This window comes from Equus caballus, chromosome 31 (assembly GCF_041296265.1).
Source record: "Equus caballus isolate H_3958 breed thoroughbred chromosome 31, TB-T2T, whole genome shotgun sequence".
Classification (NCBI taxonomy): domain Eukaryota; kingdom Metazoa; phylum Chordata; class Mammalia; order Perissodactyla; family Equidae; genus Equus; species Equus caballus.
The window spans coordinates 10,369,716-10,386,291 of NC_091714.1; the positions used below are offsets into that span (position 1 = coordinate 10,369,716).

The following is a 16,576-nucleotide window of genomic DNA, read 5'->3' on the forward strand; positions in this document are numbered from 1 at the left end:
GGCATAGTGGTTAACTTTGCGCACTCTGCTTCAGCAGCCCAGGGGTCATGGGTTCAGATCCCGGGCACGGACCTACCACTGCTCATGAAGCCATGCTGTGGTGGGGTCCCACATACAAAAAATAGAGGCAGGTTGGCACAGCTGTTAGCTCAGCAACAATCTTCCTCAAGCGAAAAGAGGGAGATTGGCGACAGATGTTAGCTCAGGGTCATCCTCACCAAAAAAAAAAAAAAAAAGCGAGAGGCAAGCATGCCTGTTTCCCACTGTTGGTTTAGGATTAAACAGGATACTGATTATTGAGTGCCTTGAACACAGTTGGGGCTCAATGAATGTAATCTCCTTTCCCGTGGGCCTGTCTATTTACTCTCTCTGTCTTCACTTTCCTCCTCCAAAAAATAAGGAGGGGTGACCCTTAAGGGTCATTTGTGTGGGCGAGCATGGACAAAACAAGATGTCGCATGATCACTTACGGAGCAGAGCAGCGAGGACCGGTACGTATATATACTTTCTTTTAAAGATGAATTATTAGCAAAGCAAAACGAAACAACACAAACTAGACACCACCACGGCCAACAGACACACCCAGCCAGGTGCCGCTGGTGGCACAGCTGTCACCCTGGCTGTGACCCGGCCGGAGGGGCCCTGGGATGGAGCCATTTCTCTTGGCCCGAGTGCTCAGAGACTCTTGAGACTGTTGGCTTTCACCTTGTGGTTCTTTATACAGAGAAACCAGGTGTCCAGAGGGCTGTCATTCCCCACTTCTGCCCCCAAATGCAGGTCTTGGACCTGTTTGTCACGCAAACTCTGTTGTGGGTGATTCAGGTCCACAGGAGCAAACAGTGCCCGGGGCCACAGACCGGGTCCCCTTCAGAAACACAGACTTTCTTTAGGGAAATTTGTTCCAGATAGAGAAAGGCCATTGCCTTAGAGACACGGAAGGAATTTTAAGGCACTGAGGGTCAGGGCCGGGCCAGGCTGTGATTTCAGGGGCTCATGGGAAGACTCCCCATTCCCCAAGTCTCCCACGTGCAGCCTGGAAACAAAGCACGCTGTCCACAACTCCGTGGACGCACAACCTGCGAGGCACTCGCTGAGTCTTGCTGTGAAGGAATGAACACCTTGTCTGATTATTCACACTAAAGTGTGAATGGCTGATCTAAGATGTGGCTGAAAGTGGGGAGAACTGGCAGCACTCTCCACTGCACACTTAAAGTGGGGGTGGGAAGGGTCCGCACAGATTGAGGCAAAGGAACAGAATGGGACAAGGGACTATCCAAACAGCCGGCCCTGCATTGGTTGCTGTATCTTGTCCTCCAGGCAACACCTTGGTTCCGTTAAGGGGTTTTCCATCACGAGGTGCCACAGCTGTTTCTGGAAGACGTTTTGCACGTGGACCTCCCCTTACACAACCCTCAACAAGCCAACCGCTCGGCGGCCATAAGCCTTGGTTGGACCTTGTCTTACTTTCACACTTCCCTCCCCTCATCTGAGCCCTGCAGTCGCTCGGTCTGGAAGCTTGCTAGCCGTGCCTGGCTGTTACTGGGTTAGCAAACACAGAAGCGGAAGAGAAGCCTTGCAGGGAGCTGCGGCCCCAGCTGCAGGCGGCCCCTACCATGTCGCTCTGCGACTGCGTGGCCCCGTACGCGGCCATCCCATTGGAGGGCGCAGCTGGCTGGGGTGTGTCAGGCAGGATGTACCCTCTTCTGTCAATGAGGCTACAAGAGAGAACAAAACAAAACAGGAGGGAAAGAGTGAATAAAAAGCCGAAGACGCCATCAAGGCTATTTTAATTTCCATCTCTGTGGACCCCCTCTCTCTGTGACGGGCCCCACCTCAGGCACCTTGGGATGCACCTCTGCTCACCTTCATGTGTAATCAAATATCAAATTCTGTTCCTTTTGCTTTTAATGATGCCTGCAGCACCTGTTCCCTCCCTGTCACCACTACAGAGCCCCGCCTCGTCCGCTGGCCTCACTGCCACCAGCCTTGGCCCCTCCCGTCCACGGCCCACATCACCATCACGCTCAATTCACCCCTCCTGCTCGCTCAGCTTCAAGGCCTCACACAACCTGGCCCCAGCTTTCCTGTCCAGCCTTAAATCCACATCTTTTTGTTGCACACGGTGTTCCTAGGGTCCTGGCTTCAACGAACGTGTCTGAGCACCTGCTGTATGCACTGCACGAGAACAGACGCCACAGACCTCATGGGTACTCTGTGCTGTGCCATCCCTGTATTTTTGTTCAAGCTCTGTTTTTTTCTTGTCCAAAGTCACTTTCCCTTCTCCTCCCCTGTCCATTCTTCCTGGCCAGGGTCAAAAGCCCCAGCCCTGCTCTTGCCCCTGTACTCGCTTTCTTCCCTTATCTGCTTCTCCCAGCCCTGCATGCTATCCTTCCCATGTGCATGTCACTGTTTGCCTGGTGTCACAGTGATTTGATACGATCTCATCCAGCAGCCTGCAAGCTCCCGAGGGCAGTCTTCATCCTTTCTTCCCCCACAGCCCCTGGCCCATGTCCCCGGATTCAGGGCACATCACTGTGCCCTTGGAGCCCCCTGGGCACCCGTGTCACATCATGTTGGCACCCCTGTTTCCACACTTGCACCTGTCGTGGAATGCAAACTCCATGAGGGCAAGAACTGGGTCTTCATAACTCTTGTATCTCCACGACTGATATCCAGCAGGAGCTGAGCAAATGCCTGTTCACTGAATGAATAAAACGGCAAGTTTTCTGCATAACGTTTGTAAAGACAAAGGCAAGGGGGGAGCTTCACCTTGCCATCCAAAGAGTTGGCCTTTGCGTCTCTCTGAGTGAGGGCTCAGTGTTGACCTTGAGTCTAAGGCAGAACTGCAAAGGGCAACAGGAGGTTCGGCTAATACGTGGGTGGTCCCCGTGTGGCCTCCCACTGTGTGGGGCTGGGACCACATTCCCAGCACAGAACCTGCCCGGAAGTCCTCAGCACCTTCTGTGAAACGCCCGAAATGCATCCCCATGTCCACAAACACCCCCCATCCCGAGGGTGAGGGCCAGGCTGCTGAAGATGCTCCTCCTTGTCAGTCTGGCCCTCAGAGGACGGGAGCCATCATTGCAACGACGACCTTCAGGTCTCCAAGTGACAGAATAACAAGCTTTTGAAAAATACTTGTGGCAGGATCTCGAAATGGGACTCTCTCTGCTTCAATTTCAGTTAAATCCCCAGAGGTTCAGAAAAAAAACAACAGGCTACAAGAACCCCCATCCTCCAAAGGGAGGCTCTGGACTCCCCATGTAGGACCAATGGGGGTTCTTAGACCTGGTTAGACCCACCTTCATGGGTATAAAAGATTGAAGGCCAAAAGAGCAAAGGATGTCTTGGGAAAGGAGTCATCTTCACCGGCTGATGAGATAACCCGGGAGGAGGCTGGGAGCCGGAAGCTGGGCCAGGCCAGGCTGAGAGGCCAGATGCAGGTCCCCTGGGACACAGCCAGTGTGGAGCTGGCTGGAAGGGGCATCTCGGGGGTTGAATTATATTCCCCCAAAAGACAAATTGAAATCCCAACCTGGGTAGGATGAAGGAGTGGAAAGTGTTCACTTTCAATCAACTTCAGAGTTCTGATTCACTGAAATGACACTATTTTGGAGGAAATGAAAGTGCCCTGAGTCTTTTTTTTTTTCTAAGTGACAGGAGAAATTAAGGGCCTTGCAAGGGATTTCATCCAGGGGCAGAGAAAGAACTAGGTCATCAAGAGAGTCTGACGGGCCCGCAGGGAGAAAAGACAAAGTTGTTGTCAGGCTGCATCCTATGAGTTCAGCTTGTTTAAGGGACCAGCCACGTGCCCAGGGCCGTGGCACTCCTCCCCAAGTCTCCTTCTGGCCCTCACAATGGCCCACATGGGTCGCGTTCCCCTCATCTCGTCTCTTGCCTTGCCCCTCCATGCGTCCCTCACTCCTGCACACTAACAACTGCTTCAGTTCCTCCTCTGACAAGTCAGGCTCCCCCCTCACCTCTGGGCCTTTGCACATGCTGTTCCCTCTGTCCCTTCTCCCGTAATTCTTTTCCCTCAATTCCTACTGATCCTTTAGAAGAGATCACAACTTAGACCCTCCTCCTCTGGGGAGCCCTCCCAGGAGTCCCACGGAACCTGCACCCCGCCTGCCCCCATCACAGCCCCTCCTTCACTGCAGACTTGCCATGGATGGGTCTGTATCGCCCATGAGATGCACGCTCTCTCACGGGCATCTCCAGCACCCAGCACGGAGCCTGCCACACAGTGCGTGCCCAGTAACAGTGGCCAAGTGAATTCTTAACGACTTGTGACCCACAGCACCAGCTCATAGGGCCTGACCCTGACTACACCTTGGGATTTCTGTCTTTCCGACTTTCCATTCCTCCTGCCAGACTTGTATGGGGATCTCCTTCCCAAGACCTGGCCACTCCCACTCACTGCCACCCGCTGGGGACACTGTGAAGGGAACTGACGGTGGGTCTTTGCCCTGGTGGTCTGTAGCTCTCACCGGGAAACGTGAAAAGACACACATTCTCTCTCTCTCACGAGCACATCGTTACCCCATTTAAGAGCATTTTAGACGCAACTCAAGTGCCTGATTCTGGGCCCACAGGTGGCTCTTAGCCCCTGTCTGAGGTGAGGGACACCGCTCAGCAGATGGGCCTGAATGACGTGGGGCAGAGGGAGGAGGGAGCAAGGAAGCCCACGGGAGGGCGGAGCAAAGGCAAACGCCACGCCCGCTCACTTCTGCCCAGACCGGCCCTGGGGAGCCCATGGGCAGAGCGGGAGGGATCAGTGGCCCATCTTCCTCGTGCAAACCCTTGAGCAAGTCAAGGGGTTCCGAGAGGAGGCCCATCCTTGAGAAGTGCCCCAGCCAGAGCGACATGGATTTTGGAAGGAATACAGCCCCAACTCAGCCAAAACAGCATGCTGAATCCAGTTGTGGAAGAAAGGATTTCAGTTGTGACAAGACTTGATCTATAAACAATACAGAGCGGCGCCAAATGCAGATCGAGGACTCGGGAACCAGAGAAGAGATTTGGACAAAACAGGAGACTTCCAGATTCCCTTCCTGGATTCAGGCGCACGGTTTAGATACAGGGAAAGATGCTGGCTCAGATCTCCTGTCTCTTACGGCCCTCCTAGGCCTCCAGTCTGCGTTTCATGTCCTGTCCACGCTTTCCACAAAGAAACACATCAACAGGAAACACCAGCCAACTTGGGAAAAACCAAGCACTTCCTGACGGTCTTTGTGGACTGCAGAGCCCCAGGAGGCAGGCTGGGTGAGTCCGGGGCTCTCCTGGAGAGTCATGGGGCTCTCTGAGCCCCTGCTGAGTGGTGTCCCTCACCTCAGACAGGGGCTAAGAGCCACCTGTGGGCCCATAATCGGGCACTTGCGTTGCCTCTAAAATGTTCTTAAATGGGGTAACGATGTGCTCATGAGAAACACACACACACACACACACACACAGAGTCTCTTGGTGGAGCACTATGCCTTGGCTGGCACCTGCCTGGGCATGCCTGTCCCTCGGCCTAAGGCAGCCCCTCCATCCAGAGACCTTGGGTACCCCGTCTTGCCAGCACGCCCCCGAGGAAGCCTCTGAGGGGCAGGTCAGAGGGAACACAAGGGCCCCCAATTCTGGAGGAGAGTGGCACACTGAGCTCCCAACTTTCTAGGCTCAACCTGGAAAATAATCAATTTCTAATTACCCAATAGCACCAGTAACCATAACCCGGGACCAATCAATAAATGGCCTTGGAACATATGCCTGGAATTTTTAGAGGGGAGCATCACTCTTACCCCTTTAATGATGTTTCACTGAAGCGGATAATAAAATTAAGTTTGCATTCCGGGAGCACATACCCCTGAGGACCAGCCTTGAAAGTCTAGGCGAAGAGTGGGGCTGCCCTGGAGCCAGCCTCAGTGGTTTTGTGGTTTCTCTCCATTTTACACATTTAGAAAACAAAAGGGAGGAAGCAGTAACGGCTTGGAAACTCATTCTACAGACCTGGAATACTTGCGCAATAATTATTTTTGATGATTGTTTGATTAATCTGTTGGAAATATTCTACATGGGTGTAACGCACAAATAATCAAGAATCAACTGTATTTTGGACCCAGAGGTAGTGTGTACCAGTCAACACACACACTAGTTCTGATGTCATATGCCTGGGTTTGGGTCCTGACTAGGCAGCATTTACTGGCTGTGTGATCTTGGGCACATTATTTAACCTCTCTGTGCCTCAGTTTCCTCTTCTGTACAATGGGATATAATAGTACCTACCTTATCGGTACAGAGTGGGCTTTGAAAAGTTAATAGATGCAAAGGACTTAGGGCAGAGCGTAACATAACACTCCTCAATAAATGTCAGCTGCTGCCATTATTAATATTATTACTGTTTTATCATCACCACATCTTGACTCCTTTGGCCCACATTTATCTTTCCCTCTGAACTATTTTAGCATTTATCTTCTGTGCAACTCAGCCCTTAGCACTTACTTATTCCTACAGGTTTTCTAGTTGCTTCCTACCTGTGTGTCCTGGCTCCCTTACTACGCTAACCACAGCTCCCTGCGCATCACGGATGCGCAACATCATACAATAATTAATGGCATCACATCCGTCAGTTTCTCTACATTGATCCTTAGAGGATTTCCCCCAAACTTGACAATTCAGTGGAAGAACCAAAAAGCTGCTGAGCACAACACAACAAATGGAGCCAGGTCTCTATTTCATTGAAGCCATGTCTGCACAGCGCAACGCGGAGGGCTGAGCTGGTCCTTGCAGGGGTGTGAGCAAACCCACCAGCAGAGGCCAGCTCTCTACCCCGGGGGCCTGTGCTAAGACAGCTAAGGTGTCTGCTTTCCCAAGGTCAGTTCAAGGGCACGATGCCGTCTGAATCTTACCTGGGAGAGATGGGCCCACACAGGGCAACACAGCAGTTTGTAAAGATATTCCCGTAGCTGTAGGGATTGTAATTTTCTTTACCTCTTTTATTTGACCAAGAGCCTTTAATCTGCAAGAAAAGGAGAGTCAATAACATACAATAGCCTTCATACCGATGCCCCAGTTTAGGCAAATGGGACCACGAGAAGCGTGTAAAGAATGCAAATAATCTATTCATTTCTTCAGCAGGAGAAACTGAGATACTTTTCTCAAGAAAAACTGGCTTTTACTCCCAAATTTGGAAATATCCCAAAACAGCAGGTCAGATTAGGGAGAAAGTAACATTCTCTGGGGACAATAATCTCTGATTTCTCCTACGTGGTAATAAAAGGCCAGCTCACATGAGCAAGTGGAGATTTTTTTCACACTCACATTTAATGTGCTAAATAGTAACTAGTTGAATGGTGGCTGAAAGAGTTAACGCAGCTCCCTAATTCCCAATTTATAGCCTGGCTGAATTCACCCTCGGGGTTGCCAAAATAATTTCATAGATACTAATATTCATAGTTACTAAACACTAATAAGTATCTTAATATTCTCTGAACTTGCATATCTCATCAACACCAATTTGCTCAAAACTTTAAGGCAGCCTGACTGATTCTGAGACATTTAATTCATTTATTGATAGATTCTTGTGTCAGAACCCAAATATTCAGAGAAAAGAGGACCAGGCTCACGAAGGAACATTCTCCAACATTCCATTTCCAGTTTTTATACGCCGCTCTCCATCTGCCTTAGGTATAGGCAGATAATCTTGGAGCAAAGGTGAAACTTTGGGGCAGGGCAATCTCCTCCAAAAACAAAAGGAAGATATTAAATATGAAAGGCAGACATGCGCTCACCGCGAGATGTCAGCCTGCCATGGTCTCTCTTCAGTAGGGGAGGTGTGACAAGTTGCTTACAAAATGATTTAAAAGGAATAGAACAGAATCTCTTCCTCGGGGCTCAGAATTGGGTGTCACGTGGCCGATTCTAGTCTCTTAATTGATGTGGTCAGAAAGCAAGGTACTTGAGAGATTCCCAATGGAGAAACTGGAGACAGGGTATGAAAATGCTTCCACCGCACACTCTTCACTCCCAGGCACTCATGTCTGGGATGGGATGTGTGGAAGATCTTGGCCCCTGACCTTTTCGTCCCCTCTTCCCCCCTGTTTCTGAGCACAAAAGAACATGCCCACGCCCCCTACTGCCAGGAACTTACATCTTCATTCGTCGTCTGGTTGGAGCTGATCAGGTATGTGTGGAAACCCGAGAGCCCCACGATAGACCAGACGGAGAAGAAGCACACCACGGCCTCCAGCACGGTGACCCGGAGTCAAGGAGGTGAACCGGGAGGACGGGAAAGGCTCTTCAGGTCCCCAAGGAGCCGGGATGACTTGCAATTTGGACAGAAAACACCCAGAGACACTTAATCAGGCCTCTTGGGTCTACCCAGCCTCATGGGGTTCATCCCAACCAGAGGGAGAGCCCTCAGGGCAGGCACCATGCCACGCTCTGCTTCACCTTCTCGGCACTCGTGCGTGGTCAATGACTGGGGGCTCCCTCGACATTGCTTGTCTGCTTTTACATGGTTGACAGCTCCTCTGCTGTCCTCCCCACTTGACTTTCACCTTGCCCTTGTGACTCACTGTGTAGCCAATGACTGTGGCTGCAAAGCCAGGAAGCTCGCTGGCTGGAGTTGGCCGCGGCCCAGGCCTTCGATGAAAGAACACAACACTGAGTATCACTTCAATCACAGACCGATTTCGGCTTCAGGATGCTGAGGACTGTAGTAACACCAGGTTTCTCCCCTGACCTGATGCTGAGGATGTAAGTAACTTGCCACGCTAGCAACAGTGGACAGTCACGCACAGGGCTGTTTGCCAGTGGCTGCAGCCCAGACAGGGTTTATGTTCATGCTTTCTGTCTCCCTGGACGGCCCTTTCACCCACCGGTGGCTGCCCACCCCCACCTGAACTGGGCTTCTGAACCACTGGGGGCATTTCTCAGAGTGGCATCAGGGTGAGAGGTATTTTTACTTAGGGGACATTTTCCCAGCCCCCCAGCCAACTCTGACACATAAGGCTGTCCTCAGCTGACTGATGGGCAACTGGGAGACCCCACTGCTCACTAGACACCGAGTGACGGGAAGTCTACAGTTCCACAAGACATGCGATCCTCAGAGGAGGAAAAGCTTGGCATTCTTCAACAGATAAGATAAATCGACCAAGAGTGTCGAAATTTGAAAAGACTAGAGAACTCTTCTGGCCCCCAAATGTTTCTAAAATTCTCTTTACAAGACACAGATGTTTCTGAGGAAACACAACATTCATCGTAGGTCTGGGGCTTTAAATACGTAGACGCATCTCTCAACAATAAACTACAGACTGGAGAAAGTCTATGCTCCTGCTTTCTTCCTACTTCCAAGGATGGAAGCCATCGATCATACTTTAATACATCACCATTGATTTTTTTTCTGGATTGGATGTAATTCATCTTTAGACCAGAGAAATGCATAAATTATCCAGTGCAGCGCCATCATCTGCCACGTCATTATTAACGAATGCCGTGGCCCGGGCATGTGGGGCTGCATACAAAACAGGAGAAATGACTGGGCTCCTGCCTGTTGACTGACTTTCAGCATTAGGACAAACCATTGGGTCTGCTCTTGGGGAAGTAGAAAAAATACTTTACTTTTCTAAAGTTTAAACCTCTAGAAACTTCAAGGTCGCAGAAAAGCATGACCCTGAAATTAAAAAGACTTCTCAGAAGAATAGAGGCCCTTTGCCAGCTAGCCAAGAGGAAAACAGCCCAGAGCAGCTGGGGTCTTAGAGATCACCAGCACACGGTGCTTTCAGCAGGCTCTGGCCTGTCCTCCTGGAGGAAGCAGGTGAGTGAAGAGGGGAGTAGCTATATCTCGTGAGAAGAGAAAAACTTAAGGCGGTATTTTGGAAAAGCAGATAAGGATGACGGGTAGGGAGAATCAGTGGGGCAATAGAAAGATGCAGAGACGCAGACCCCTCCCCAGGGCTGCCAGCGGCCTGGGCAACATCTTCACTTCTCCAGTGAAGGTGGGCAAATGGTTATGGCGAGAAGCCTTGTGTGTACATGGGGACACACAGACAGCAGCCCCTGCAGCAAAGATGGTCTTGTTCTCAACTGCCTTCCCACAGGTCAGGATCACACATGCCCTCCTCCCACCCTCATTCCACACCCAAGAGGGGACAGACAGGGGAGGCAACCCACATGGGATTTGAGGGAGGTGACCCTGGCAATGAATTTGCACAGGCTGGAAGGGAAAGTCAAGAGATAGGAAGATCAAAGAGGAGGCAACCCATGAAATGGAAGCAAGGAAAGGTCAAGGGCAGAAAAGACAGAATAAAGAACAGATCAAAAGCTTTATTTCGTGAACAACACATGAAGAGTCAAACTTCCATCTCAGAAATGCCTGTATGTCATCAAAAGTTTCAAATCCAGGCAGCTTTAAAGATGGCGATGTCAAAATATACAGAACATCCCTATGTGCGAACTATATAAAATCTGGCATAGGAAAGTGAAGGGTCACAGACTTTAAAGGGGCTACTGCCCAGATTCTGTCCCTTTTGCAATGCTGCTTAAAACAATTACCCCCCTAAAGAGGCATTGTTGCCAGTAGACATGGAATCTGAAAGGTTTACAGCAACACACAAAAAATGCAGTTTGCTATATTAATATCTCATGTGCTTTAGAAACATTTTATAAATAGCAGAAGGCGGTTTCACTGTTAGCACACAGCTGTGTCAAAATGACATGATTCAAGGTAGGATGCAAGAGGCAGCCCACTTTCGCTCCTCCCCCACACAGCTGACGCTTCTCCCACAGTGTGTCTTAAGGAATCATCATCGCCCTTCATAACAGTGGCTGGCATCACTAGCTATGTGTCAGGCACTGTTAGTCTAACGGCTTCACTTGGATGAACTCACTTAATCCTCAGGCCAACCCAGTAAGAAGTGCGGTTCCCACTTAACTGATGGGTAAACTGAGGCAGAGAGCAGTTAAGTAACTTGCTTAAGAAACAGCAGAGCTAGGATTTGAACCCTGGAAGTCTGGCTCTACCAGGACGACAGAAAAGCCACGGGCTGGTTCCTTTCCTAATTCTTGCTGAGGGACAAGTGGCTCTAGGCTGACCCCAACCTCTGCTGGGGTGATGGGGACCCTCCTCCGCAGGGACTCTTGAACGTATGGCCACTTAAGGAATCCATTCCCCTTCAAATTCACTCTCAGCCTGATGTGAAATATGTGAACAACACATCTCACTCACCAACAGCTGGATGTTGAAAATATCTACACCATAATAACATTAAGAAACATAAATTTCTCTTAAATGTATCAAAACCCATTTACTGACTTTTCTTTTTAAAGAGAAATGAGATGAAACACGCCAACCCCAGTAGGAGCCAATTTCCTAAGCAGTTGGGCATTTATTACATCAGAGATGGGTTCCAAATTAGAGCAGTTACCACTACCAGCCTCTATGGTCCCCTCCCAGCCCCCAGTAAGACAGTGAGCCCCTTTTGTAGCCAGGGGTATAGCTTTAAATCCCCCAAAGCCCCTAGCCCAAGAGGTCGCACATCGAGGCACTCACTAGATGATTCTGGAATTGAAAGAGACTTCGAAAAGCGCTGATTGGCAGAGCAGCTTCCACCGAGTTTCTGCATAATTCCCAGAAGAGCTTGCTCTGTGCCTTGTTGGGCACCCAGCTCTGCACTCAGGACAGGGGAGGCTGGGGAAGGATATGCTCCCTGCCCTAAGGGCACGGGGCGTCTGCCCGAGGGAAGGTAAGCAAGGGGAGACAGCCCTGCAGGGATGTGGGAATCATGTTGGGCAGAATGGTGAGGACACCCAAGTATCTGGAGAATCAGAAAAGGTAAGAGATCGTGAAACCAAAGGTTTTTTTTTTTGCAGGGAAAGATTCACCCTGAACTAACATCTGTTGCCAATCTCCCTCTTTTTTTCTTTTTTCCCCTCCCCAAAGTCCCAGTGCATAGTTGCACTTTCTAGTTGTAAGTACTTCTAGTTCTTCTATGTGAGCTGCCGGCACAGCATGGCTACTGGCAGACGAGTGGTGTGGTTCTGTGACCTGGAACTGAACCCTGAACCCAGGCCCTGAAGTGGTGAGAATGCCGAACTTTAACCACTAGGCCATCAGGGCTGGCTCAGAACCAAAAGTTTTTAACTTTTCTGGGGTCTCACTCTTTTTTTCAGAAAAAATGCACACAAACACATTTTTTTTCTTATAATTCCAGGAGGCTTCAAAACTCCCGAGCTGCCCCTCCACGGATACACATGGACCCCAAGTTAAGATGTCCTGATTTATTCTAATCCCTTCATTTTATAGGTAGGAAGCTGAGGCCCAGAGCAGTCAAGCCACTTACGAAAGCTCACACAGCAGTTCATGGCACAACAGAACTAGAACTTGATTTCCAGACCCTCCAGGAGAGAAAGAACCCTTCCCAAGGCCCCAAGCTATGGCAGTGTCACTTGACAGGTCCTAACTTTGGGGCCTCAGACCTCACGACAGCAAGGCTGAAACTGCCTGTGATGTTAATCTTGTTCATCAGCCCTATGGCCTCAGAGCCACCCCTGGGTGAAGAACTCGTCTCTGTTAATATGTCATCGCCCATCTTGCCACACTCCAGCAATCAGGCTGGCGACAGCATTTTTTGCCAAGTGCCAAATCCAGATCATAGTTTATTTTAAAAAGTTTGTATTTCATGGGGGTTTCCTCATTGACCCAAATCCCCCAGATTCCAGAAGACCAGGGAACGCTGAAGTCCAAGGCCCGGCCTCGGCCCTTTCCTTTCTGAGCACTGGACCCACCAGGCCCCGGCTGCCGTGCGGCCTTGAGGGGCATTTCTCTGTGGGCACCAGACATGCATCTTATTCTGAACCTTGGGTTCTGATGTTTAAAACATAAGAAACAGATGTTGTTGGTAAGCATTTCTTCCCCCCCAAAAAACTACAGTAAAAGAGGCAATGCTCACTGACAGGAAGAGCTCTGATGGGAGAGCAGACACCGGCCGTCGCTCCCCCTGTTCTTTAGACTGTCTACATCAGCATTTAATGCTTCTAGATATTTAGGTGCAGGAACTTGTCAGCATATTTTCCTCATCAGTTAGACGACCCTCCAATCCTCAGACAGAGATAGGAAAATCCGGTTTGTGCGCCGGTCCCCTGAGAGCCCGTCGCTGCCTCTGGGGCGGGGGCTGTCGACGTCCTGATGATGGACACGGCAGACGCTTTGAAAAGGGAAAGTCGCTGAGACCCTGCAGACTGGATCACTTGACCATCATCTTTCCGTCTCGCAAATGCCTTTCTCCTAGATGCCTGTATACCAGGCAATAAAGGGGTGCCATGGTCCCAAATTAATCTATGTTGTCACTATAACTCCAATCAAAATTCCAACTGGAATTTTTAAAATGGAATTCGACAAACTGACTCTAAAATTCATCAGGAAGAGAAAATGTACAAGAACAGGTAAGAAATTTTGAAAAAGAACATCATGGTGGGGGGGGTGGGGGTGGGAGAAGACTTTTCTAGCAAACAACGCAAGGTAAGAACAGGGCCAGAACAGCAAGAGGACAGGACAGAGTCCGAAACAGACATTTCAGATTAGAGCTGAAAGTGGTAGTTCTCAAGGTATGGCCCGTGGACACTTACGGTCCCCAAGATCCTTTCAGGGGGTCCTCCAGGTCAAAACCATCTTCCTGTCAATACCAGAACATTATTTACCAGTTTTGCTCTCATTCTGCCATTCAGTGGCTTCTGCTGGAGGCTGCATGATTACAAGATGATGTTCGCAGTCTTAAGGTAATTGCATGAGAGCTTGCTCATTCTTGTGTTTTAAAAATTTCTCAGTTTTAATTTCAAACACAATGTGTACAAATATATATATATATAATCTATATAAACAAAAGCTCTTTGGGGTCCTCAATAATTTTTAGGAGTATAGAGGAGTCCAAGACCCCAAAATTTGAGAATTATTAGAATAGCATAGTGAGTGGTACGTGACACTTCACTAAACATTTGGGGAAAACAGAACTTCAGCTCATACCACAAACACAAAATTCTATCATAGATAAATTACTGTGCTACACTTAAGAAACAAAATACAAAGGTATTAGAGGAAAATAAAGGAAATATTCGTATAATTTTGGGGCAAAGTTATAAGGCCCATAACCCAGGAGCCAAGTAGTATAAGATTTATAGATTGATTTTTGCTAATAAATTAAACATTTTTGTCTAAAAAAGTAAAGTTAAAGGTTAAGAGACAGATTAGGGGAAAAAAATTGGCAAAAGATATTTACAAGACTATTCTTGAGAATACATAAAGAAAATGTTAACAGGAAAAAAACAAACAACCCAACTGAAAAATGGACAAAAGGTGTGAATTAGCACATTGAGAATAGAAAAAAAAGTCAACAACATGAGAATATGTGCAAGGCGATTACTACCCAGAAAATGGAAATCCAAATAATGAATTTTTTTCTCCCCATCAAATTGGCAAAAATCACAGCCCTGATAACACCCAGTGTGGGTGAAGGTGTGGAGAAATGGAGAATTGGTACAATCTCTTTAGGGGACAATTTGGCACGTCAATCAACATTTAAAAAATGCTTAACTTTCAACTCAGTGATTTCACATCTCGTTGTCAGTCCTAGAGAAAAACCAACCCTTGTGCACAAAGAGTACAAACAAGAAAATCTACCACCTCAGTTTTTGAGCAGTAAAAAAATTAAGAAATCTAAATATCCAGCAACAGAAGAATACACTAAGGTTCATCCATACTCTGGAATCCTATAAAGCGGTTGAAAAAAGAATGTGGTAGATCTATATGTGGACATGGAAATAACTCCAGGAAATATTTAAAAATCAAACTCTAGGACATGCAGAGAGTGTAACCCTTTGAGGTACAAGCAGTCCCGCCAACTGTATATGGGCATCTGGGTATGAACACACACGTGTTCAAACTCTCAGAAGACCATCTGGAAGGACCCATGAAAACTGACAAGGGTTCCTACAGAATGATGAAGGGAGAGTCAACAGCCACGCTTCCCCTTTACTAGGATGTTTCTGACTATTTGAAATTTGTTACAATGTGACTATGTTCTTATATCACTCCGGTGAGTTAAAAAACCAAACCACCTCATTCCCTACTTTGTGACCTCATGAGACATAATCTGATGCGCATTCTTCATGAAATTCCCTCCATCAGACTGGTGAGGGGCGACGGGAAAGAATCTCCGTTCCCCGGCTGGTAATTAGTTAGGAGAAGTGGCTCTGCTTCTGGTGACTCCTTGGAACGTAAATAACTTCTCAGTGCAGGTCCAGCTGTACGAGACCTAAGGACACCTGTCCTACCTGTTTTCCGGGGTCCCTCTCAGGATCAACAGAGATCGGGATGGAAGGGCCTTGAATGCCGAGCGTCAGTGAAAGCCTGTGCTGCCTTGGTTCATTTTTCATCAGGCTGCCCAGTGTGTGTCCCTTTTGTGGGCACTCACACCAACTCTAAGCCTTCTACCAAATTCCATTAAAACGGAACGACCACCCATTACGCCGTCCTTGCCTTTCAGACACTTGTGCCTCGAAATGAATGCAAATTGGGGATAAAAAGGCTTTCTAGTAAAAGCCTCCACAAATGTGGAATCAATTACCATTTGATTTACCAACCACTGAAAACTCTTTTCGTTTAGGGAGCATTTATTGGGAACAATAAATCATGATTAAAAATGACCGTAATCCTTTTAATTGGGCGTTAATGCTGTTGTGTTGAAATGGCTGTTGATGGGCAGGGGTTCCCTCTCCCGGCTCTTCCTCAAATGAGGCCCTGCTGCTGGCCCACCGCCTGTTCCTCAGGGCTTCCACCTCCCAGAACCCTGGAAGGCTGCCAGGAGGAGGTGGCGCGGCCATGTGGCCTCACCGACACTGCGGGACTGGTAACATTTCCTCTGAGGTTGTACGTAATCATGGTCAGGCTCATGCTTTTCTCTTCCTTCCTTATTTTATGCAAGCACTTACAGAGGATCCTAGAGCTACTCCAGGCTCCTGTGGAGGTTTCTGCATGTGATCTCTTAGGTTCTGTTGGTAAACACACCTTAAACAGAACTCATTTCTCCCCAAACCATGCCAACCGTCTCCCTTTTCCTCGGTACCCCTCTTTCCCCAGACCACCCAGGGCTGGATCCTGGGATTCGGTTCTGACCCCTCCTCCTCCCCCCTCCCCCACTCCAGATCTGACGGCAGAGCTTCTCCCAGCTGAGCCGTCCCCTTGTCACTTGATCTCAATTTCGGGGGCCTTTCCTCGCAACGGCTCCTATTTCACTCCATTGTGTTTCTTGCTGGAGATGAACATTCTCAAAAACAAAACAAGAACAAAAAACCAGCTCTGATGATGTCATTCACCTGACAGAAATCTTAGCTGGTTCCCAGCGTCCAGGGGAAGAAGGCAGCCCACGGCTTCACTGGTATTTAATGCTGCCAGGACCCCCCACCCCTTGTTGGGAGCGATCATTCCTGATCACCCCCTATCAGGGCTTAGCTATCACAGCGCCCTCCCCTGTGCCCACCGTGTGAGTGTTTAAGAGCATCTGTGTGCGGACACCATTAGGATAGAGGGCCTGGTGACTGG

At 48.8% G+C, this 16,576-nt stretch overlaps 1 protein-coding gene across 7 annotated transcripts in view; it reads right to left on the reverse strand.

Moving 5' to 3' along the window:
• ZDHHC14 (zinc finger DHHC-type palmitoyltransferase 14) overlaps positions 1-16,576 on the reverse strand; it is a 278,614-nt gene that overhangs the window by 18,830 nt on the left and 243,208 nt on the right. For all 7 annotated transcript variants that reach the window (XM_023633128.2, XM_001501190.6, XM_001501178.6 and 4 more), the window contains 3 exons: positions 8,132-8,234; positions 6,891-7,000; positions 1,613-1,715 (listed from right to left, as the gene is read on the reverse strand). In XM_023633128.2, the coding sequence (XP_023488896.1) occupies positions 1,613-1,715; positions 6,891-7,000; positions 8,132-8,234 (316 nt within the window). The remainder of the gene's footprint in view (positions 1-1,612; positions 1,716-6,890; positions 7,001-8,131; positions 8,235-16,576) is intronic.